Source organism: Amblyomma maculatum, chromosome 3, assembly GCF_055883805.1.
Source record: "Amblyomma maculatum isolate TAMU_Amacu chromosome 3, ASM5588380v1, whole genome shotgun sequence".
In the NCBI taxonomy this organism is placed as follows: Eukaryota; Metazoa; Arthropoda; class Arachnida; order Ixodida; family Ixodidae; genus Amblyomma; species Amblyomma maculatum.
Window position 1 is genome coordinate 46,818,124 of NC_139346.1, and position 23,034 is coordinate 46,841,157.

A 23,034-nucleotide genomic window follows, 5' to 3' on the forward strand; every position below is an offset into this window, starting at 1 on the left:
GTATGGTGCCTAAGATAGATATTTTGTTTAGAAAATAAGTAGTGCGATGAAAAATTTTTAACATTTATTATTAATCGTGCCTTAAACTTTAAAGGAGGTTTTGTTATTAATTAGTTGTCAAGTTTGTTGTCGACATTTAATAACAACCGATGCTAGCGCCAATGTTACAATTGCGGTTGACTTCAATATTTTGTTCTGCCATGGAAAATGCGAGTGACATTACAACGTGTTTGAGAAAACAGCCGGCCCGACGCAGGCGCGCGATTGGTTCGTTCTGGGGGCTCGTCTCCTGGCCGATCATCAACTGATCGTGTCGTGTGTCCGTCGCTCGTTGGTGCGGTAGCGCGGTGGTGGTTCGGCTCTTCGCTGGCTCGCGAGTGTGTTTCGCCGGTCGGAGAGTTTCGGAGCGGTACGTGCTTTCCGTAATGATATACGTCCAGTGACCGTGCCGGAAATGAGGCACTGTAGTGGTGGAAAAGTATTCTCCGTTGACACAAGCTGCATTTTATTTGCGTGTCGCAGGTGGTTGGTGCGGCGACGGCGAAGATGGACAAGGACGGACCCAAGTTTCGCAGCCCGTTTGGGAGGCCGGGCATGGCCACGAGCGGGGCCGCACTCGCCGCTTCGTCTTTTCTGCCTTCACAGAAAACCACGAAAGGAATCGTAGCAGGTAACTGCGCGAAGCGGAGAGCGAAAAAATGTTTCGGCATTGACCAGCACGTATGTACTAGACAAACGCGATGTAGCGAAGATTGCCGTTCTCTAATTTTCCAGCCCTACGTTTTGTAGTAATCGCGGAACATTTCTGGCGTTTCACCCCCTCGCAACAAGCAGGTAAATTTTTTCGATGACTTTTCACGGAACGTAATGACAACCTCTAAAAAGCTCCATAGGAGCACGCAAAGGTGCAAGGTATTTCTGTTGTCCAGGCCGTGTGGGTACAGTACATACTTTGACTTTCGCTTTATCGCGTCTCGCCATCAGCCCTCGGTGTTTTCGCTTAGTGTAGTATCTGTCGCAAGTCATCCTGGTTTTATCTCCGTCTGGACGCTTGCGGACCGGTCCGCGGTCGCGCGATGAACGAAAGACTGAATTTCCAGGCCTCTAGTTGCTGTGTGATGTGTGCGCTTATATTATTTCTAGGAATTTGCAGCCTGTAATTTGAAGTGCTGACCCCTTGGGTTGGCACCAAGAACTCGGCCGTGGTTTAAACACGCCAAGTTCGCAAAATAGCGCCACGCTTGCTCTGTTGACCCTGTGCTGCCCTAACGATTGTTTCATAACCAGCTAGGACCACCAGGAACTCGTCGAACGTCCTTCGCACTCCAGCCTTCGGCGAGTACAGCGACTCGAGGACGTTTTTCGGAGTGGATTTCCTTGCAAGCTTTCGCGTCATCCTGTTTTTTGATTTTGCAATTCCAGCCTTCTTTTTCGTTTTCTTTGCTTCCCTCGTCTCATTTTGCACCTCCTTGAGCCCTTCGCCGACTTTCCTAGCTGCAGTTGGATGTCAGTTTAGCGCTGCCTTGCTCGATCGGTGACGGTTGCGTAAGATGTGTGTTTTCCTTCGCGCACGTCACTGCGTTGCCTTTTTTTGTGCTTTGGACGTCATTGCCCTGGCGGAAGTCCGTTAAAATCTCGCGGCACCTTCGCGTACGTCAGCGCGTGGGCCCTGGGGCACCACAATCAACCAGTGTCCGCACGCGTACTATAAATCAAAGTTCGGGCATGAGCGCAGAGCCGTGGTTGTGTGGATGCCACCCTGGAAAGTGGAAGCGGTATTTGCTAAAATACGCATACGCATCGTAAAATATCGGAGCCGCTTTGACAAGTTGTGTGGACTACAGCAGCTGTAGTCGTGTGCTTTTGATGAATTGCTTCTTTTTTGGTGCTGTTTTGAGAAATGTCTCACTGAAGAATGAGTGCACACTGTGTTTTCTCTCTTCCTTGCTCTGATATGTGAATGGCATAACTGGCGCGCAAAATACAAGAAAGGAATGCTGGAAGTTTAGTTTGGTACTAAGTGACATTTCCACATGAGCCCTGGTGCGGTACATGGTTCTGTGGTTAGGGCAGTCTAGTGCTAAATTTGAGAATGCGGAGTCGAATCCCGGCCATGGCTGCTTTTCGATGGACAGGGAAAGCAAGGCACCTGTGTACTGTGTGATGTCGGTGTATGTTAAAGAGCCCCAGGTAGTCTAAATTTCTGGAGCCCTCTACCTAAGCATCTTTCACAGCCCGAGTCGCTTTGCGACGCTACAGCCCGTTCACCAACTTTTTCCACGTGAGCACAAGGGCACTGCTGTGGTGTGATGTGTGTGTTTCAAGATGTGCACTGAGTGACTTGTGCAGCCCCTCAGTGGTGCCACCACTGTGTAGCTGGCCCTGTGCTTACCAAACCACCATCATATTGCACCTAACTGTATACTGTCATGTAGCAGTGACAATGCCATAGACGACGAAATAGAGGACTGTTGTTGCACTGAAATGACCTCTTTTATGGGTTGACTTACTTAACCCACAAAAGAACTAAAAAACTTGGTGTCAGCGCTAGCAACAAGCTTGCCTGGCTGTTGTAGTACTAGATTACTACTTGCACCTAGCAGCACTCAGTTCAAAGTCTGCAAAGAAACATTTAGATAAAATGGCCAGAGGAAACAAACAGCCTGGAACAATACGGAAGCAGTCGTGCTTGCTGCGATCATTTGAGATAATCTTGCTCTGCAAACAAGGTGGTAAAAGCCACATCTTAGCAACACTGACTGTGAATAAAGGGCACGAAATCTTCACATCATTACTTGGACCGCTCTGCACACTAGGAGCAAAGTAATAATGCCGCATGCCAACAGTTAATTTCATGGTACTGCTTAGCATCAGTGGCCGCCGAAATTCATATAGAGCATGGAGAAGTTTCACGTGGAAAATTGTGGCAAAATGTTGCCATCGACCAGCCCCAGCAGATTGTTTTTCTGAGCAGGGTCATATAATATGCCCATGATGTATGAATGCGCACTGAACCTCTAGGAATCATTTGATCTGGCTAACAATTCTAATGCCGCCACTAACAGTTATCCACATCCTTTTTTTCTGTAAAGAACTGTTACCATTAATTAAGAAGATATTCGTGTCTTCCGTGACCTATGCATGATCATCACAGTCTTGTTATGGTGAATGCCATTGGAGGGCGCATATGTAGCACTGCAAAAAAATACAAAAATGCTTCACTCCTGGTACTGGCACAAAAAGTGCAGCCAAATGGAACAGATTCCTTGTTTCAGCACTGTTGAGCCACTGCAGGGTTGCCACCCTAAAGTTGCTTCTAAAATGGAAAGCTATTGGAGCAACAAGAGGCATATCACTTTTAGACGATCAGAGGTGACTGTGCTCATGGACCAAAACTGAAGTGATCCAGGTGCACTAAAAGACCAACTACTCAGAGGTGGGGCTAACACTTTACAGTGTAAACCAGTTTTGGAAGCTCACCCACGTCTGAAGTTGAGTGCTGTCTCATGCACAGCTGGCCCTGCCGTGCAATACTTTGAGTGCCAAGCGTGAATGAGACTGGACAGACACTGCACTAACCTGCAGCTGCACTGCAAAGTCTGTCATCTTCAATTAGCAGTAGCTGTGGCATAGACAAAGGCAGCGTGCCTCAGTTTTCTACGTTTTGAGCATATTCCCCCCTCCCCCGTTGTTTTGTTTCGGGCACTCCTCCAGCCTCCCCTGCCCAGCATCCCCAGAAGGTCGAATTCGGGAAGAACAGGCAACCTTGATGAGAAAATAGGAAACGCCCCACATTGCTCTGTGGCTGCTAGTGGGTGAATCACGGTCGACTCACTCGCGCAGCTGGCAGCATGCTTGAAAGAGTACATTTTTAGAACCTGTTACTGGAGGGGTGGTGAATACCTTCTTCAGCAAACGGAAGAACTGGAAATGGACATGGAAAAGTCCTAACGAGTGGACTAAAAATGAAATTGACTTCATAATGTGTTCAACCCCCGCCATTGTGCAAGATGTAGAGGTAATTGGGAAAGTGCGATGCAGTGACCTCAGGATGGTGAGGTCCTGAATTAGCCTAGATCTGAACAGGGAAGGCAAAAGATTAGCAAGAAAGAAACCCATCAACAAGTTAGCGGTGAGGGGGAGGGCAGAAGAATTCAGGATCTCGCTACAGAATAGATATTCGGCTCTAACCGAGGATGGCGACATTACCCTGGAATCAATGAACAATAATTTCAGAGATGTCATTACGGAGTGTGCGGTAGAAGTAGGCGGTAGGATAGTTAGAGAGGATACCGGTAAGCTGTCTAAGGAGACGAAAGATTTGATTAAGAAACGCCAGAGTATGAAAGCGTCCAATCCAACAGACCAGATCGAATTGGCCCAGATATCAAAGCTAATCAATAAATGCAAGGTGGCCGATATAAGGAAGTATAACATGGACAAAATTGAGCATGTTGTAAAAAACGGGGGAAGCCTTAAAGCGGTAAAGAAGAAATTGGACATAGGCAAAAACCAGATGTATGCGATAAGGGACAAGACGGGCAACGTCATCACTAATATGGACAAGATAGTCAAAGTAGCCGAAGAGTTCTATACAGATCTCTACAGTAGCCAAAGTAGTCAGGACCGTAATGAGATTGGCGGTAGGGAAAAACAATAAGACGTTCCACCAGTGACGAAGGACGAGGTCAAGAAAGCACTAGAAACTATGAAAAGGGGGAAGTCAGCTGGAGAGGATCAGATAACTACAGATTTGCTGAAGGACGGGGGGGATATCGTGCTAGAAAAACTGGCCACCCTGTATACGCAGTGTCTGGTGTCATCGACGGTACCGGAACCATGGAAGAACGCAAACATTATCCTCATTGACAAGAAAGGAGACTCTAAGGACCTTAAAAATTACAGACCAATCAGCTTACTGTCTGTTACATATAAGGTATTTACTAAGGTAATCACTAATAGAATCAGGACAACCTTAGACTGCAATCAAGCAAAGGATCAAGCAGGGTTTCGGAAGCGGTACTCTACTATCGATCATATCCGTACCATTAATCAGGTGATAGAAAAATGCTCGGAATATAACCAGCCCTTATACATAGCATTCATTGATTACGAAAAAGCATTTGACTCAGTTGAAACCTCGGCGGTGATGCAGGCATTGCGAAATCAGGGGGTAGACGAGCCGCACGTTAAAGTGCTGGAAGATATATATAGTGGCTGCACAGCAACCATAGTTCTGCATAAAGAAAGTAACAAAATTCCCATAAAGAAAGGTGTTAGGCAAGGAGACACAATCTCCCCAGTACTATTCACAGCTTGTTTAGAGGAAGTATTCAGAGACTTGGAATGGGAGCAGTTAGGGATAAGGGTAGATGGAGAATACCTCAGTAATCTGCAATTTGCTGATGACATTGCCTTGCTAAGCAACTCGGGGGATGAACTGCAAATAATGATTGATGACCTAGACAGAAAAAGTAGAAAGGTAGGCTTGAAAATCAATATGCAGAAGACTAAGGTAATGTTCAACAGCCTCGGGAAGGAACAGCAGTTTACATTAGGTAGCTAAATACTGGAAGTAGTAGGCGAATATGTCTACTTAGGACAGGTAGTAACCGCAGATTCGGACCATGAAAAGGAAATAACAAGAAGAATAAGATTGGGATGGAGCGCATTTGGCAAGCACTCGCAGATTATGACTAGCAGCTTACCGGTATCGCTCAAGAGGAAAGTATACAACAGTTGCATCTTGCCTGTACTCACCTATGGGGCTGAAACGTGGAGGCTAACCAAGAGAGTTCTACTTAAGTTGAGGACAACCCAGAGGGCTATGGAACGAAAAATGGTAGGGGTAACATTAAGAGATAGAAAGCGTGCAGAGTGGGTCAGAAAAATAACTCAAGTTACCGACATTCTAGTGGAAATTAAGAAGAAATGGACATGGGCAGGACATGTAGTGCGAAGAGAGGATAACCGATGGTCGCTTAGGGTAACAAACTGGATTCCAAGGGAAGGAAAGCGTAGCAGGGGGCGGCAGAAAGTTAGGTGGGCGGATGAGATTAAGAAGTTCGCAGGGGTCAAGTGGATGCAGCTAGCACAGAACCGGGTTAAGTGGAGAAATATGGGAGAGGCCTTCGCCCTGCAGTGGGTATAATCAGGCTGATGATGATGATGATGACTGTAGGGGTGAAGGAGGGGTTGGGAGGGATAGACAAAAAGGTACAAACTGCCCTGCCCTCTTTGACATTCCAGTCACTTGCAAATGGAGGGCTGATGGGTGATTACCATACTCAAAGAGTCAAACGTCAGTGGAAGCAACTTTGTTTAATTGCTCATGCCAAGCAGCGGCATAGCTCGGGCAGTTTTTATTTATCACATTTCATTCTTTGGAATACTATCTGGCACAAAAAGCTGTGTTTTGAAATAGGATGTGGAACAATTTTTAGAAACCACGAACCAAAACTGGATCTCTGTTCATGGCTTGAAGTGATGCTATGGTTGATGCAGAGATGTTATCACATACATTTTTTGAAAAACACTCATACACACACTGGATAACTGAAATGATGACTCCATTCATAAAATGCCCAAGATGACCTAACGAAACCCTCAGAATGTGTTCCACATGAGGGGCGGGCAATAATGTTCAATTAACATTTATGACATTGCCCATAGAAATCACCTGAACTGAGGCCATGGCAGCAGCCAGTTTGAAAAATAATCTGTGCATCGATCAGTTGCCACATGGCTGCCAAATCTGGTGGAAATGATCAGGATGGGGAAGAACACTAGCATAAAAATTTCGCTACAATGTGTGAATCCAGAAAAATTATCTTGACATTCTTTAAGCAGTTCTCTTCAGGTAGACTCCGACGGCATCATTCACAGGTGGCATCACGGGCGGCATTGAGATCTGCATCACCTTCCCAACCGAGTATGTCAAGACCCAGCTGCAGTTGGATGAGCGGTCAGCCAAGCCACGCTACAACGGCATTGCGGACGTGGTGCGCCAGACGGTGCGCTCGCACGGCGTCCAGGGACTCTACCGGGGGCTCAGCGTGCTCGTCTATGGATCTGTGCCCAAGTCGGCCGTCAGGTCAGTGTCAGGGGCCGCGGTTATGGGTACTTGCTGCTAGCAATGTGGTAATCATTTGGTAGACCACCACACTGATGTCGATGCAAGTACCTCATTGCCAAGAGGAAATTTAAAGGGACACTGAAAACACTTTAATGGTCATGTTCTGATTCAACAAATGTGCCGTGTATGAGTAATTGAGTCAGATTTAAAATATGGTGCAATAATTACGCCGAACCATGCACACCACAAGAAAGATGACGAGACACAGGCTACATGGGCCTTGTAATTCAGACGTTTTTAAAAGCTCCTCCTCACAGTTGATGAGGGCTACAATTCACCAAGCATTCTTTGCCACCTCTTTTCCATTGGCCTCCACCGTGACAACTCGGTGGTCGGGACACTTGACTGCTGAGCCCAAGGATGCGGAATCAAATCCCGACAGCAACGACTGCTTTTCTATGAAAGCAAGAAGCAGTGCGTCCCTGTGCTATGTGTTGTCAGTGTGTGTGAAAGAACCCCAGGTGGTCGAAATTTCCCGAGACTTCCACTACAGCGTCGTTCATAGCCAGAGTTGTTTTGGGGTGTTAAGGAGGGGCACTGTCACGACCTATTTTTACTTGCACGTTGGCATTTGTCGAATTGGGAGAGAAGAGGAGAAGCATCAACTTAAATCATTGATACATTTCGCGTTAGCCAGCTTTAAAGTTTTTGCATTGTGCACTTTTTCTAGCCTCGGTGAATATCATTTCATGGTCCATTTAAATGTGAAGCGCTCAAATGTTAGGGTGCCTTGATACATCTTTCCTTTTGTAAGGTATTGACATCTATGCCATTTTAGCTGCATCAAAATATATTTGTGAAAATTAAAATTATCTTTGACACAGGAGGATGTCCAGTTCTGCTTCCAGGTGCGAGTGGCTTATTGCTGATTAAATTGATTTGAATTATCGAAGCCCTCTCTCCATTGTAACAGTTTGCAATCTCCCTGTGGTTCTAAATGGTGCCTCCATATCAAGCATTAGGCATTGCCACCCTACAGAAGGAGTTCTATGGCTATCAAAAGACCATTTTGGCTGATTACATTTTAAAAAATATGTGCTATGAGGCTAAGGTAGTTAGATCACAGCGCGGATTAGCCTGCAATTTTTTTTTTGTCTGCAGAGGAGCGACAGCTACCTGAAGTTGTCCTTACCTTGCTTCTGAATTCCATTTTTACAGTTCCATTTTTTTCTCTCCAGTCTTATTCTGTGCGCCTTTTTTTTTTTTTTTTGCTTCTAGCTCTTGTTGTGCTATTATTACTGGTGGCAAGAGCTTCCAACAATTAAGCACTGTGGCAGTTGATGAAAAAGAAAAATGGGCAGAGTAAAACGGTGCTGTCTAAATACCATCTTAGGTTTTTCACTGCAGCTTTCTTACCTATTGCTTTGCAGATTTGGTGCATTTGAAGCCCTCAAGAAGCGCAGCGTTGACTCGCGGGGCAACCTCTCTCCACAAATGCGGCTGTTATGCGGTCTGGGTGCGGGCGTCTCGGAGGCCATCTTGGCTGTCACCCCCATGGAGACAGTCAAGGTCAAGTTTATCAATGACCAGGCCTCGCCCAACCCCAAATACAAGGGCTTCTTCCATGGCGTACGCGAGATAGTTCGAACCGAAGGTGAGGCTTCTTTTCTTGCCTCTGGTCTCCATGGTGGCTCAGTGGCATTGTCATTTGAGTACTGGTCCTGTAGTCATGGGGCTCAATCCAGGCTATGCGTTTAGATGCAGGCAAAATGCAAAGGCACTTTTGTGCTATAAAACCCAGCAGAGCATATCTGTCCCACTAGCTTCAAGTACCGCCTGACAGGAAATTGTGCACCACTATATTGTATTTTTGCGTTCTGAGTACAATCAAACAAACCATAGAGTTTTTATTTTTCATAATTAGGCCTGCTTGGTGTTTGGTACATTTTAATGAGTGCACATGTACAGTTCGCCGTGTGCCATGTTGTCATGAAAAATCTAATTTAGAAAATTTTCAGTCTTTTTTTAGCCTTTTTTATTGGTCAGCACCTCATAGTACTTCTTGCAGCAATATCAATTTTTAATGTTTGTTTTGTAAAGATGAAGATGTACATGCAAAGGTGAAGAAGAAGATTCCGTGCGCTGTCTCCAGTGGCATTGCTATTGGTGTGTGCGCTGGACCTGCTTGTATGCGGACTGTCCCTGCCGTGCTTCTAGATAGAGTCCCAGTACCTTTAACAAACTCCCATCCTACACTTTATGTATGCACTGAAAAGACTGAAGTATGATTATATGCTACAGTCTTTTAGTCAAGTTATTTAGTACCAGCTTTCAATTCTTTATTTTTTGCCAACAAAGCCAGTGTTCAAAATTATGTAAGAGTGACATAATTCAGTTTGTATAGCCATTCTTAGTGCAATCCCACAATTTTTATGCATGTGAGACATCCGTGCAGCTTGTGATGTATGCATAAAGGTTTAGAGAAGCCCACATATGATACACATTAACCTTGAACCCACCACTTCGGCATCTTCAGCTGACAGTGCTTGATTTTAGGGCGTTGAACCCCGCAACCTTGTTTCCGTGCCTCTCTTTTCCACTTATGGGGAGGCTTTTAGCGCGAGATAGATGAGGACAAGAGAGGGACGCAGGACAAGTGCTAATCTTCATCTCTCTTGTTCTCATCTGTCTCGCGCTAAGCCTCCCTGTAAATCATGGCCTACCAACTGACCCAGAACTCCACTTCGTTCACGCTCTTTTCCACTGCCCTCCTTTCTCACCCCTTTGCTTTGCTATGGTTGCATTTAGCCATCTATTATGGGTGAAATGGTGGTTCTTGGAGCCTTGCTATAAATCTGGTGCCCTGAATTTTTTTAGCCTTAGAATACCCACTGGCTCTTGGAAGCATCCAAGGAACCCTTGTGTCTTGGCTTCCCTTTCTCACTGCCTGACATGCATGTAAAAGAAGCATGCAGATGTCTCTTTACATTCATGGCTTTGAGAGATATGCCTTAACGGGGTGTGTAAGTGAAATGCTTCGCTCCCAGAGTATTATAGAACTGAAACTGTGAAACGAAGGATAGGGCACTCATGGGTTTGCATATCGGGGTCCCACTAGAGCACTCTAAGGAAATCAACGATTCGCCAAAGCCCAGTTTGAGAACCGTTGGTTTTAGTGCTTTTGCACTGAGAAAATGGAAGGTGTCCATTTGCATTCTCTGCAGGCATTAAGGGCACATACCAGGGTCTGACGGCCACCATCATGAAGCAGGGCAGTAACCAGGCAATCCGCTTCTTCGTCATGGAGACTCTCAAGGACTGGTACCGGGGTGGGGATCCCAACAAGCCCGTCAACAAGCTCGTGGTCGGCATGTTTGGCGCCTTCGCAGGTGCCGCCTCCGTCTTTGGGAACACACCCATCGACGTCGTCAAGACACGCATGCAGGCAAGCCACTTTCTGGAGGCAGCCTTTCTTTATTCCCCTTTTTTCCTCATTTTTGTCAGGGTTACTCCTCTAAGAAGTAATATAACAGTAGGCTAGGATTACTCTTGTAGTAATAATCATAGGCATAATTAACGTCACATTCTTTCATGCTTGACTGACATGCTTAGATAATGTTTGTCTTATTTTTAACACGTGGCTGTCTTGTCCTGGCTTCTCACTGACGTAGCCTGTCAGCATGGATGGCGTTGGCTGCTGCCATGTCATAAGAAATGTTGCATGCCTTCGTTTTGCTAGTAATTTTAGAACAAGTTGGGAGCTTTGAACAAGTGTGGCAGTGTTACTGATTATTTTGTGGTGTGTTAGAAATCGTGTTGCTACGTTATTCTCAACTTACTCATATACATCGCTTCATTTTCTTTAACTGAAGCTATGCTGCTTGGCTATATTTCAGCACTGAGGGACTTCCAGTCATTACCACTCTTGGTATAGCACGCACGGCTAAGGTGTGCGGGCACGACTGTTCCTTGAAATAGACTACAGTAGAATCTCGATGATACGATTATGGCTAATATGAATTTCGAGATGATACGAATTTTACGAATGCTTTTAACAGACTGCATTGTATAGAATATGTTAAGATTTGGGGTGATACGAAGCGTTTCTGAACCCGCCGCGGTTGATACGAACGTGCAAACCAGTGGCGCATGCGAGCGGGCCAGCGCTGCTGGCCTCGACCCGGCCGCCGCTAACTCCTCTCCAACCCCGCGACTGATACGAACGAACGTTGTACAAGCGCACAAAGCCACCGAGCGGCTCAGCGCAAGAGCTCACAGGGGGAGAGGGTACCCATCGTGGCCGCAGCCTCTCCTCTCCAACCCCCCTCCCCCCACCCCACTAGCCACCCTACCCCCACCTCCCTTTCGTAGCAAACCGACGAGCACTAGACAAGGTCGGCCAAGGTGAGGCACGTGCCCAGTTGTGTACGTCACTCATTTGCTCGCAGCTCATTGGTCTATCGAAAAGTTGTCTCGCCGGCTGTTCCCAGGAAGCCTATGACACTGGCTGCCGCTGCAGTAGTTCTCTGTCCGCCGCTTCTTTCTGTCCTTCACTTTGACGTGAACTGCCCAAATGTTAAAAAGACTCAAGCGTTCGCTGCTGCCGAAATGATGCGGAAGCGTAAAGCCCTTTCTTTTAAAGAAAAGCTTGATGTGCTGAAGAGGGTTGCCGAAAACCCTAAGAAGCGTGTCAACTTAGCAAGAGCTAGGGTTGGCACTGTTGGGCAGCGAGATGTCATCATGAAGAATGTGCAGCACTTCGGTGCGAATGTGAAGCAAGCTAAAACAGCGATGTCAAGCCGAAAGAGATTCTGCTGACGTGGTTCCGCGAAGTGACAGCGGCTGGCGTCAATGTGGACAGCAAGGTGCTGCGTGAAAAAGCTGCCACCGTCGCACGTTTGCTTGGGATTGAAAATTTCCAAGTGTCTGGGGGATGGCTGCACTGGTTTAAGGAGCGGCACGGACTTGTCTACCGGGTTGTCTCAGGTGAAGGCAAGAAAGTGGACCAGTCAGCTGTAGATGAGTGGCTGAACATGCTGCCGGTGCTGATTTCAGAGTACACGCCGCACGACATATTTAATGCCGACGAGGCGGGTCTCTTTTTCAACCTTCAACCAGAAAGAAGTTTGTGCGTAAAAGGCCAGGCATGCCAGGGCGGCCAGAAAAGCAAGGAGAGAGTAACAGTACTCTTTTGCTGCTGCTCGGATAGATCCGAGAAACTCCAGCTTACTGTCATTGGTAAATCGAAGAAATCAAGGTGTTTTCGATCGACAGAGCGTTTGCCTGTCTTTTAAAAAGGTAACCGAAAAGTGTGGATGACTGGAGATTTTTTCCACGGGTTCCTAACAAGTTTTGATCGGAAAATGGCGTCAAGAAACTGGAAAAATTTGGTTTTCGTGGACCAGTGCTCTGCCTCGGCTCAGGACTTCGTTACCGCGGATGACAACGTCGTGACCTGTGGGCAGAGGTCTATTGAAGACTTGGTCAACGAAGCGGATGATTGCGAAAATGAGCCTGACAGCGATGGTGACGCGGACAACGAGTGTGATCAGCTGCCGTCAGTGGCAGATGCTCTTCACGCTTTGGACGTTCTGCGCCACACTGTAAGTGCCGGCAGCGTGAGCGACGAAACCGCTGCACGGTGTTATGCCTTTCAGGCGGGGCTTGTCTGCGACATCAACGGCAAAAAAGTGCAGACAAGCATTACGGACTTTTTCGGCCGCAAGTAGTTCGCCATAATAAAGTTTGGTTTATTTTCAATTCATTCCCATGTGGAAGTTGACTTGTGTTGGATCATACAAACTCAGGATGATACGAATATTTTGCGTGCTCCCTTGGGATTCGTATCATCGAGATTCTACTGTATTGCTGGCTGTTCTAGTCTTGTACCTCGACATGACCCTCATCCGAATTAACTGGTGTGAGACTGCCCAAGTTCATATTAACGAGTGTCGCATGCTACAGTAGAATCTCGGTGATACGAAATTCAAAGGGAGACGAAAATTTTCGTATCACCCGAAATTTCTTATCACCAAAAAACGAGCAAAATCCGTTTTCAAGCCTTCCAACAGGTACGAAATATTTATTTTCGTTGAAAAAAATCGCGTATATCCTTCTGCACCTTTTTTTCCGCCAATCTGATAACAGAGAGTTTTGAAAACTGAAAAATTGGGCCGCTGTCTACTCCCACACAAACTCTGAGGTCACGGCGCGCCGCAGAACATCGATGGCGTGCATCGTTTCTGCTGCCGTCGTCGGTGGGTCATCAAAGCTTTGGTCGTCGTCATCTTCGTCACTGCATGGAATGCCAGGTTGTGATGACGCTTCCTCTGCAATATCTTCAACCGTGCGGAGACCACAGGTGGCGAGGTCGTCGTCCGCGGTGACAAAATCGTCGACGCAACAGTCGACGTCAAGTTGATTCCAGACATCGATGGGAATCGGGTCTGGCACTTGTGAGGCAGTAGCCACAGCGGATTTGAAAACCCCACCCTTCGTGAAACAATTGGTGATGGTCGTAGGAACGGCGCGATCCCAGGCAATTGCAAGAAAATGCACAGCGTCCAGAAGAGTGATCTGGAGATTCGCGTCCTTCCTTTCAATCTTTGCGAGGAGGCGGCGCACCAACAAAGCTTTAAAATGGTGCTTAACATTCCTTATAATCCCAGCATCCAGTGGTTGCAAATGACTTGTTGCGTTCGGGGGCAGTAACACCACCTTAACACTCTGTAGTGTCATTTGTTTTGGATGGGCGGTGCATTGGTCCAGCAGCAAAACTATTTTTCTGTTGTGGCAAGACATCTTGCGGTCGAGGTACGTGACGAATTCCATAAACAAAGAAGACGTCATCCATGCTTTTTTGTTCGCCTTGTAGACGACGGGCAATCGACCGGCTGCCTTAAAGCATCGGGGCTTTTGATATTTGCCAATGACTGTCAGTGGCATCTTTTCCGATCTGTCGGCGTTGCAACAAAACAAAACTGTAATGCGCTGTTTGCTCTTTTGTCCGCCCCGGCAGGCATCGCCTTTAAAGCACAAACTTTTCTCGGGCTGTAGATTGTAAAACAGCCCCGCTTCATCTACATTAAAAACATCACGTGCCTCATATCCCGCTATGTAAGACGGCAGTGTGGTTGTCATCCAGTCTTCCACGGCGGAGGCGTCGACCTTTTTTCCTTCGCCGCAAACGGTCTTGTATGAAAGATTATGACGCACCTTGAACCGGTGAATCCATCCACCGGAGGCCTGAAAGTCGTCAATTCCAAGTGTGAGTGCGATGTCCGCTGCCTTCTCACGAAGCACTTTTCCGTCGATGTTGACGCCGGCCGCCGTGACCTCTCTGAACCACGTTAGAAGAACCTCTTCCAACTTCACATGTTGGGCAGTTTTGGCTTCTTTAGAATTCATCGCGAAGTGCTGCACATTCTGCATAATTTGGTCGCACTGACCAACGATCGTTGGCAGCGGCAGGCCTAGCTCCTTGGCCATGTCAGTGCGCCTTTTCTTCGGCTCTTTGTCCACCTTATTTAAAATTTCCAATTTGTCTTTAAAGGTCAGCGCCTTTCTCTTCCGTGACATTGCAGTATGATGTATCTTTTCGCGTTGCCAAGATGATCACAAAACGACGCGCTATCAACGCGTTGTCAGCCTCAACAAACGAGAAAACGAAGCAACATGTTGCCGCTGCAGCAGAGACTCCGGAAAGCGGAAGAACGTGACCTGCGGGGCGGCGGAGAAATGTGGAGAGGGCCGCAAGGCCGTGCGCACAACACCAATAGCAGAAAGCAACAACGAGATAAAAAAACAAAATGCGGGGGGGGGGGCAAGATATCGCCGCCTTCTTCGTCAACTTCGCTGCTGCCGCGGGTTGCTAAGCCGGTTTTTTCCCGCTGTATTTTATTTTTCTTCTTTCGCGCGCGTGTGCGTGATCCGTGCTATCAGTGCTGCGCCGCTGCTAACGCTTTTCTCGCTGTGAGTGTGTGCGTGGGCCTCGACCGGTCGTGATACCGAAGTTCGTATCACCCGTAGCGAAAAGAAAAAGTGTTCGGAACATCCAATGTTTTGCCCTCTGAAAGCAATGCAATTAGGCCGGGGAATTTTATGAATTCGTATCACACCTAATTTCGTATCAGCAGAGTTCGTATCACCGAGATTCTACTGTATATTCTTGCGTGAGTGTCAGCCTTAACTGCACTTCTAGCTCGAATTTCCAAGTTGATGTGGGTCAATTAAAAATATTGCTGGGGTCCACATTTTTTTATTTAGTAACTGCAAGCTCCATAGAGTCCACTGCACTGCCAGAAAAAAAGTTGGTGCAGCGACAGGTGAAAGCGGGAACCTTGGTGCAGGAGCTTGTCACATGAGTCAGTCACGTGTGCACTGCAGCAAAGCCTGCCACCTGCCTTGCAAGTGGGCACTGCTTGGCGGAGGGATATGTCCATTTTGTGGCCAATGCTTTCGATATATAGAGCAACGATTGCACATGCTTACTACAGCCAAACCTCGATATATTGAACATGGATATATCGAATTACTGCGCATATCAAACACTTTCTATATCACATGAAAAATTGCATGAATTTTTTATTTCGAACGGAGCCGGATGTAAAATGGATGAATTAAACTCCGCCACCCCAGACCACATGCGCTCTGTTGAAAGGAGGTGAGCTTTCCAGCAACACCTTCGAAGATCGCGGTACGATGGGCCTTCCCGACTGCTGCACACGATAGCTGCACACTTGGATTGCGCCAAGGACGCCATTTGAATGTAGCAGCATATGCACACAGCACCGTGGCTAGTTGATTGTCAAAGGATGATGTCAGCGACACATTGCATTTGCTGCCCTGACTCCTCGGCGCCACTGCTTGTGCCGCGCTGACGGCAACACTGTAACTGTGGCGGAGTTGACAGACCTGGAGATCGCAGCGAAAGGTACTGCTGAGTGGCCAAGCGAAGACTGTAGCTGCTTGGGCACTTGTGGCCAAGAATCAAATGCCGCTTGTTTCCGAGCAAGCTAGGAGCTGTAATCGTAAATGTACTTGAAAAGCCATGCTTTTCACCTACTGCGAATATCCCTGAGCCACTCAGAAGACAGAATTGACCCGCCCCCCCTCCCCACAGCACCTTGCGTCTAAAGACATTATACACCGAGGCAGCCAGCAAGCCATTGATGTGTGTGCGGTACACTAGAAGGCACCAGATTATCGCTTGAGGATCGTTTAGACTATATTGAGGACACTGTGGTTAAGCACGCGGTTGCCAATATGAAGCAGGCTACGCTGCTACAGTACTTTCATAAAAAAAAATAAATACTTTATTTGAAGCTTCAAGTGAGTATCTAACGCACCACGATTGATACAATGATTGATTTGTACTATTTTTTGGCATTTTTTGTACATGATTTTCTATATAGAATTCTGGCTACATCAAACTATTTTGTGATCACCACGCTGTTCGATATATCGAGGTTTGACTTACTGCACAGATGTAGGGAAGTGTTTGATATAGCCAGTAGTTTTTTTAATGTATGTGTTAGCTACATTGTTGTGCAACTGTAGTGTAATTTTTGATGCGCATCTGTTTATGTGGTGCCAGCGCCCGTCACATGAAACAGTGGAATCAAGCTGGAAGTATTCACACTTGTGTGTGACTGGTACTCAACATTCTGTGTCTCATCGCCTGTCATTCTCTCTTCTTCCTCACAGGGCCTGGAGGCACACAAGTACAAGAACACATTAGATTGCATGCTGCAGATTGCCCGGCACGAAGGATTCCCAGCGTGAGTGGGCCTTTATATACTTCCCTCCTCGTGTGACAGCGTGCGGGGGGGGGGGGGGGGGGGGGGCACATTTTTTGGTTGTGCGCCTCCTATAGTGTTGGTATAACATTAAGTGTAAATGCACCATGCCTCGCTGGCTGGTGACCATGTGTGGTATGAACCATGGAGCTTCTTAACATTACCTTGAGGGGAAAGTTGACAGCTCTGTGCATCATTTATTATGGGCGCACTAGGCATGCTGGGAAGACTAACCATTTGGTGCAGAGCAGTCATACTTATTTGAACTGCCTCGTTCTGAAAACTGTTTCTTCCTGTATCCGTGCGCCGACATAAAAGGAGAATAAAACAAAGTTGGGGGGCTCCAGTTGACACACACAAATCACGGATGACGTCAGTGGAGCATTTGTTTTTCACAGTGCCAACAAGCAAGGTCTCAATGTGCTTCTTTAAGCATTAATAAAAAGACTAGCGCATATAACACAGACATGGGGGAAGACAGGACGAGCGCTAAACATCAACTGAAGATTTACTTACAAAAAAAAGTACATAAAAGCACTTTGGTGGCCCATGCGCATACTAGTCAAAACCAACAATCAAAAACTAATCAAAATGTGGCAAACTGTTTCTTAGGTACACTTATGCTTTTTCGGTCAAGGCTATTGAAGGTGCGCTGGCACACTTATCGCCTTCCCTGTTTCACATAATCTCGCGCCCTAACCTTGTGCCTCCCCTACCAAGCACACACATGGCATCAAACGTCGGCACGCACTCGCAACGCTTACAGTGATTGGCCAAATGGCCTCTCCCCCCCGCCAATGTATCCACCTGCAAACAGTGATCTCGTAATCGATCATTAAGGCAGCGACCAGACTGCCCCACATAGTATCTATCGCAGGAGAGAGGTAGTCGGTAAACGACGCCGGTAATGTCGGATACGAACTTGCGCTCGTGGTTTATGGGAACAGTTAAGAAATCTGAAAATAGTTGGCTCTATCCATAATTCGTAATATAAAATTTCATAGAAAATACTTGCAAGAGCAGCAAAATTCAACCAGAGAAGGCACAGCAACTCGGAGGGTGCCTACTTGGGTCACGTCCATTTACTTACGCGCGAAGAACTGCGTTACTGCAGCCTGCTTTTTTGTGTTCATCGCGTTCCGTATCACGCCCTGTTCCACAGTTTGCAAACACTCAACAAGGGCAGACCCATTGCCCACAGTGGCGGCGCAGTAAATCCAATGCAGCAAGTGCTTCTTGTGAAGTCGAAATGTTTTCATCGTTTCCAGCGTCAACCTGAGCTTCGTCTGCGGGATGTTCAGAAACTTCCACAGCGAAACTTTTACAGCGGGGGTAATCTCGGAGGCCATGGATTTCTTTGGCTGACAACTCCCAATGCCATCGTGGCATCTGTGGCGCTGTCAGTGCCTGCGAGGTAGTCCTGAACGTTTGCTGCGCCGCACAACACACATGTAGTGTCACGAAGCCTGTCTCCTGCTATTAAAGTGAGGTAGTGCTTGGCGTCGCAAAGTTCGTAATATCCGTTTTATGCCGAACCGCGTTCGCTATGGGAAGTTAAAAATACATGTTTGACAAAAATATTTCGGAAGAGTTCGATATATTCAATAATTCGTTATATGCATGTTCGTTATATCGAGGTTTGACTGTATGTACCTTTTTTGTAAGTAAATCCTCAGTTGATGTTTAGTGCTTGTCCTGTCTTCTCATATGTCTGTGTCTGTGTTATATGCGCTAGTCTTTTTATTAATGATGATGCACCAACTAGCCCAGCTTTCTGCCTTAACTTCTTTAAGCAATTTCAAGTGAAAAAAGAAAAAATTCTGTGGAAGGTGTGCTTATTAAATACAGTCGAACCCGGATATATCGAACTCGAAGGGGATCGCGAAATAGTTCGATATATCGATAATTCGATATACAGAAATCGGCTTGTGACAGCACTTACGATGCGAAAACATGATACTGTATTTGTCGCGTAATCAACCCACTCAATGAACCCACCCTCCACTTTTGCACCCGAGAGTTTGAAAAAAAAAAAAAAAAATGCGTTAAGGCTAGCTCGCTACATGCAAGTGACTGAGAGATCTCAGCGACGAGCGGCAGCGACAGAGCAAAAATTTTCAAACTTGTTGGAACTGCGTCCCTCTCGCCGCTCGAGCCACCGCGGCAGCTCAAAACAAGGTTTCTGTGTCGCCGCGGTGGCAGAAATCGCGAGCATTTTCACTTGCATGTCAATGGCGCGCGTCAGTCCGTTTCGGTCATCTCATCCACAGCTCATTGGCAGCGTGCCAAGATGCTGCGCAGTGATAACGTCAGGGCGCGTTTATCTTTTGATAGCTCCTGCGGTGGCAGGGAGCCAACTTGGCAGAGTGCCCGTGATGGCTTGATTTCACAAGCCTGGTTCGATTTATCATGCCGCGCTTGGGGCAGGCGTCATGATCGCAGCAGCTGACCGCGTGCTTTCGCTGATTCATACATGCAAAGATAAACAATAAAAAAAAAAAAATAAACATCTCTGCAAAAAAAAAGAAAAAAAAACACCCTGCCGCTTCTTAACGTCCGCAGCCGCCATATCTTACGCTACGCCGCGCATACAGCACGATAAGAAAGAATGACTCTTGCAAAAAAAAGAGAGAGAGAGAGCTGCTGCTGCTTAACATCCACAGGCGCCATAGCCACGTCCGCCGCTGCACGCAGAGGGTTCGCAACACACGCTAGAGAAAGCGTCCGACGTCTGTCTGAAAACGGGCTGAGCTGGCTTGGTGCATGGTTTGCACGTGCTGAAGGAGAGCGATAGCTCGGCAAAAGAATGGGCACACCGATGCACATGGCTTGCAAACGTCATGTGTTGGCGCACGGGAAACGACAACTGCAGATGCGCGCCTTTGGGGAATGGGCGCAGCGCTGCCCAGACCAGCCGTCGCTGAACTGTCCCCTCTCATTCCTTCTGCGCGTGGCTTGAAAACGTCACGCGGCAAACGGCCAGTGGTGATGCGATCGTCTTTGAGGAAGGCACACTTTCCAGTGCGTGCGTGCGGAGTTCGATATATCGAACGACCGGTGAAATTGAGTTCGATATATGAAGCATCTTTCCTATACTTTTGCATGGGATTTTCAAGGGGATATTTTGTGAGTTCGATATAACCACAATTCGATATATCCGGGTTCGATATAACCGGGTTCGACTATACAATCAAGCGCTTGCTCGGAGCCTATATCACCTTTCGGTAATGACCTTTGCCATCGGTCCTACTGGCCAATTTCGAGATATCTGCATTACGCCTTAAAAGTGCTTCGAGATAAACTGAACCTAATACATAGCACCTTCGGCATGGGAAACTTTAGACTTAACTAAATTTTCGAGATATGCGAGTTCGTGTTAACGAGAGTTTAATGTATTCAGCAAGATCCTTTGTCATCTAGCCATAAAATCATGCTGTTGCACTAGACTTTCTCCACTGAACGAAGTTCTGTTTAAAGAATTGTAAACAAGCGGTTACTTAGTCTATAAAGGGATTGCTACTGCCACTACTACGCAATTTCCCTTCCTTTGTTTAATACCTGCTTGGCTTTACAGGTGTTATAAATTATGCTCATGGTGGGTGGTAACAAGCTTTGCAATACATCATCTTTTCATCGTTGTACACATCATGGAAAAGTGTGAATTGTCACTTCAAACTACCTGCAGTGATGCTGAAAGCTATTCGAAAATAGCTTGTGCACAGATATTTAAAACTATTTGGAAATTTCGATTGATTTGCACCTCTTTAACAAAACTGCTGATTCTCTTCACACCCAGAAATTTGGTGTTTGCACACCTATAGTAAAATGCGGACGTCTGCAACCACCAGAGCTCCTGCTCTTCCACATTTTTGTGCTGGCTTGCACATGTGAGCTGGCATTCGAACTGCTGATTACTCTCTTTCTCGTGCTTTTATTGCGCAGCTTCTACAAGGGCACGATTCCACGCTTGAGCAGGGTCTGCCTGGATGTGGCCATTACCTTCATGATCTACGACTCCTTCATGGACCTCTTCAACAAGATCTGGAAGACCAGCTAAGGCTCTCTTCTCCTGTCACAAACACACTCGCAACCATGTTCAACCACACGAACCTGCTATCGTCTCTCCCCCAAGGCAAAACCATGACTCAGTGGAGAAAAGGCCCCCCTCTTTCTCAGCTCCCCTCTCCCCCTTTTTTTTTTCTTTCAGTTGCGCGAGCCTGATGTTTTCACCTCCATTTCTTGTCCACTCCATGTGCAGAGCAGAGGTGATGAAGCAGTGCTAGGTTTGGGGCAGCTTAAAGCATACATGGATTGCGGATAACTGGTGACGAAGGCCGTGACATTTAGTGGGTCCTCAGGGTCGTATCCTTCCAACACTCGGGAGAGGTCTTTCCACCTGTCTTACCTTCTGCAAGCTGGCTCTGTTGCAATAAAGAATATTTTGTTTGCCGTCTGTCGTCCGATGTCTTAGTCGTCGATGTCGGAAGGCCTCTGCTCTGATGCACCACTAGGAAATCAGTTTGCCTCGATTGTTTGATGAAAGCAGCTTTGCTTTCTGTGAATGTTGGGACTGGTTTTACCGGTGATTGAAATGGTCCTGCATGAAAGGGCATGACCTTTGAATGATGACTACTCAGTCTTGATCCAAGTTGCCTCCTTGCTGAATGTTTGTGCTAAGGTTACTCTCTCCGAAAGGTGAAAAAGCGAACGCTGATTCATCGAGGCTGGCTGTTATCCGCTAGTTGAGTGTGCTGCTTTTTACAAGCATGCCGCATTTTTTCGTGGCTGGTTAAAGCTGTGTAGGAGTCAACATGCACAGCTTTAGATTTTTCTATACTTTTTGGCAGCATTGAGGATTCAGTCTGCCAAAGTTTTGGAAAGTGTAGGAAAAAAAGGGGTCGATTTCGATGATTTGTTTGGTCGAGTTCTTGTTTCAAGTTGGTGAGTTTTAAGAATATATTTTTGGAATTTATTTTTTGCTCGTTTCTTCCACATGTTGCCTTTTGCATTGAGTGTTCAGAGCAATTTTATGCTGTCTTACTTCTCTCATTATGGACCACCCTGCTGAGGCGTGCATTTGCTATCTCCTTGGTTGTTTGCATTCCTTTTTTTCTGGTTTATCTATTTTTTGCATTGTAAGAGAATATAGATTGTCATTCTAATTCCAAGAAGCAATACTTTTTTTTACATTCTTTTTTTTAGGCTTAACAGCAGGCCTCTCTCACTCTCCCCCGTCTGGTCACCATTACTGTGGTCAGTATAATTACATTCCTGTTTTTTTATTCCATGTCGTCTATCTTTTCTTAACCCTTTGTAATTGTGTCAGGACCATTGACGGGGCTATGTCATTGGTCGAGTGATTTCACAAAGAGATGAGGGAAAGAAATGTGATGGCTTGGAATTGGAAAGGAATTGTGTTTTGTTACGCTTGCCTAGTAATACAGCAGGTTGCAAAGACCGCATTGTTTTCGCTTCATCTACAATGCTCTTGCCACTCGGTTCATGGTAATGTTGCTTCGTCTGACACCATGATTGTACATTCCCGTTGCGAACAGTTTTCACAGTGTGTTGGAAAAAGAAAAGGCTCGGCATTGGTCGCTTCGCTCTTGACTAATGTGCTCTCTCAGGGAGACCAAGTTGTCTACTTGTTCTCTGGCACTGTACTCTTTATTTTTCAGTCTGTGTGTTTGGTTCAACACTGGCAGTTCATTTTTATTCCGCAGCAGGGGTGGGTGCTTTCCTTGGCAAACTATAACTGTGTTGTTAGACTTTCCTATCTGTGGCCGCTGCAGTCATGAATGCCAAACAACAAAGAAGTTTTCTTCTTGTGTTTCTATAAAGTCATAGACATCACATTTGTAAACTTTCCTATCTGTGGCCGCTGCAGTCATGAATGCCAAACAACAAAGAAGTTTTCTTCTTGTGTTTCTATAAAGTCATAGACATCACATTTGTGTGACTGTTTTTTAGTGTCCTTCAGTATACTATAAACTGAAGAAGTGGGAGAAATGGTGTTAGTGCTTCCTTGTGTTTGGAATTTTCAGGGATGATCAGTTGTGCGATCACACATGTTCAGTGGTTTCCTGGTGGATAATTTTGTGCGGGTGTTGTGGAGTGAATTTTTTGATTAGATGCTTCTTTTGTTTTTCCTTTTCTTAGCTG

At 46.4% G+C, this 23,034-nt stretch overlaps 1 protein-coding gene across 1 annotated transcript; it reads left to right on the plus strand.

Annotated features, from left to right (window-relative positions):
- The first annotated feature begins 256 nt into the window (after positions 1 to 256).
- sea (mitochondrial citrate transporter scheggia) lies at positions 257 to 22,727 on the plus strand. The gene is made up of 7 exons (XM_084597508.1): positions 257 to 409; positions 523 to 670; positions 6,886 to 7,093; positions 8,506 to 8,729; positions 10,300 to 10,520; positions 16,781 to 16,854; positions 20,815 to 22,727. Exons 2-7 carry the CDS (start codon positions 547 to 549, stop codon positions 20,927 to 20,929), a joined length of 966 nt encoding a protein of 321 aa, XP_084453634.1. The 5' UTR covers positions 257 to 409; positions 523 to 546; the 3' UTR covers positions 20,930 to 22,727.
- Positions 22,728 to 23,034: the final 307 nt, after the last annotated feature.

Coding starts and splice junctions, on each gene's coding strand:
- sea (XM_084597508.1), top strand. CDS start 547: ATGGACAAGGACGGACCCAAGTTTCGCAGCCCGTTTGGGAGGCCGGGC. Junction 8,730..10,299: donor CGAGATAGTTCGAACCGAAG/GTGAGGCTTCTT, acceptor CATTCTCTGCAG/GCATTAAGGGCACATACCAG. Junction 10,521..16,780: donor TCGTCAAGACACGCATGCAG/GCAAGCCACTTT, acceptor TCTTCCTCACAG/GGCCTGGAGGCACACAAGTA.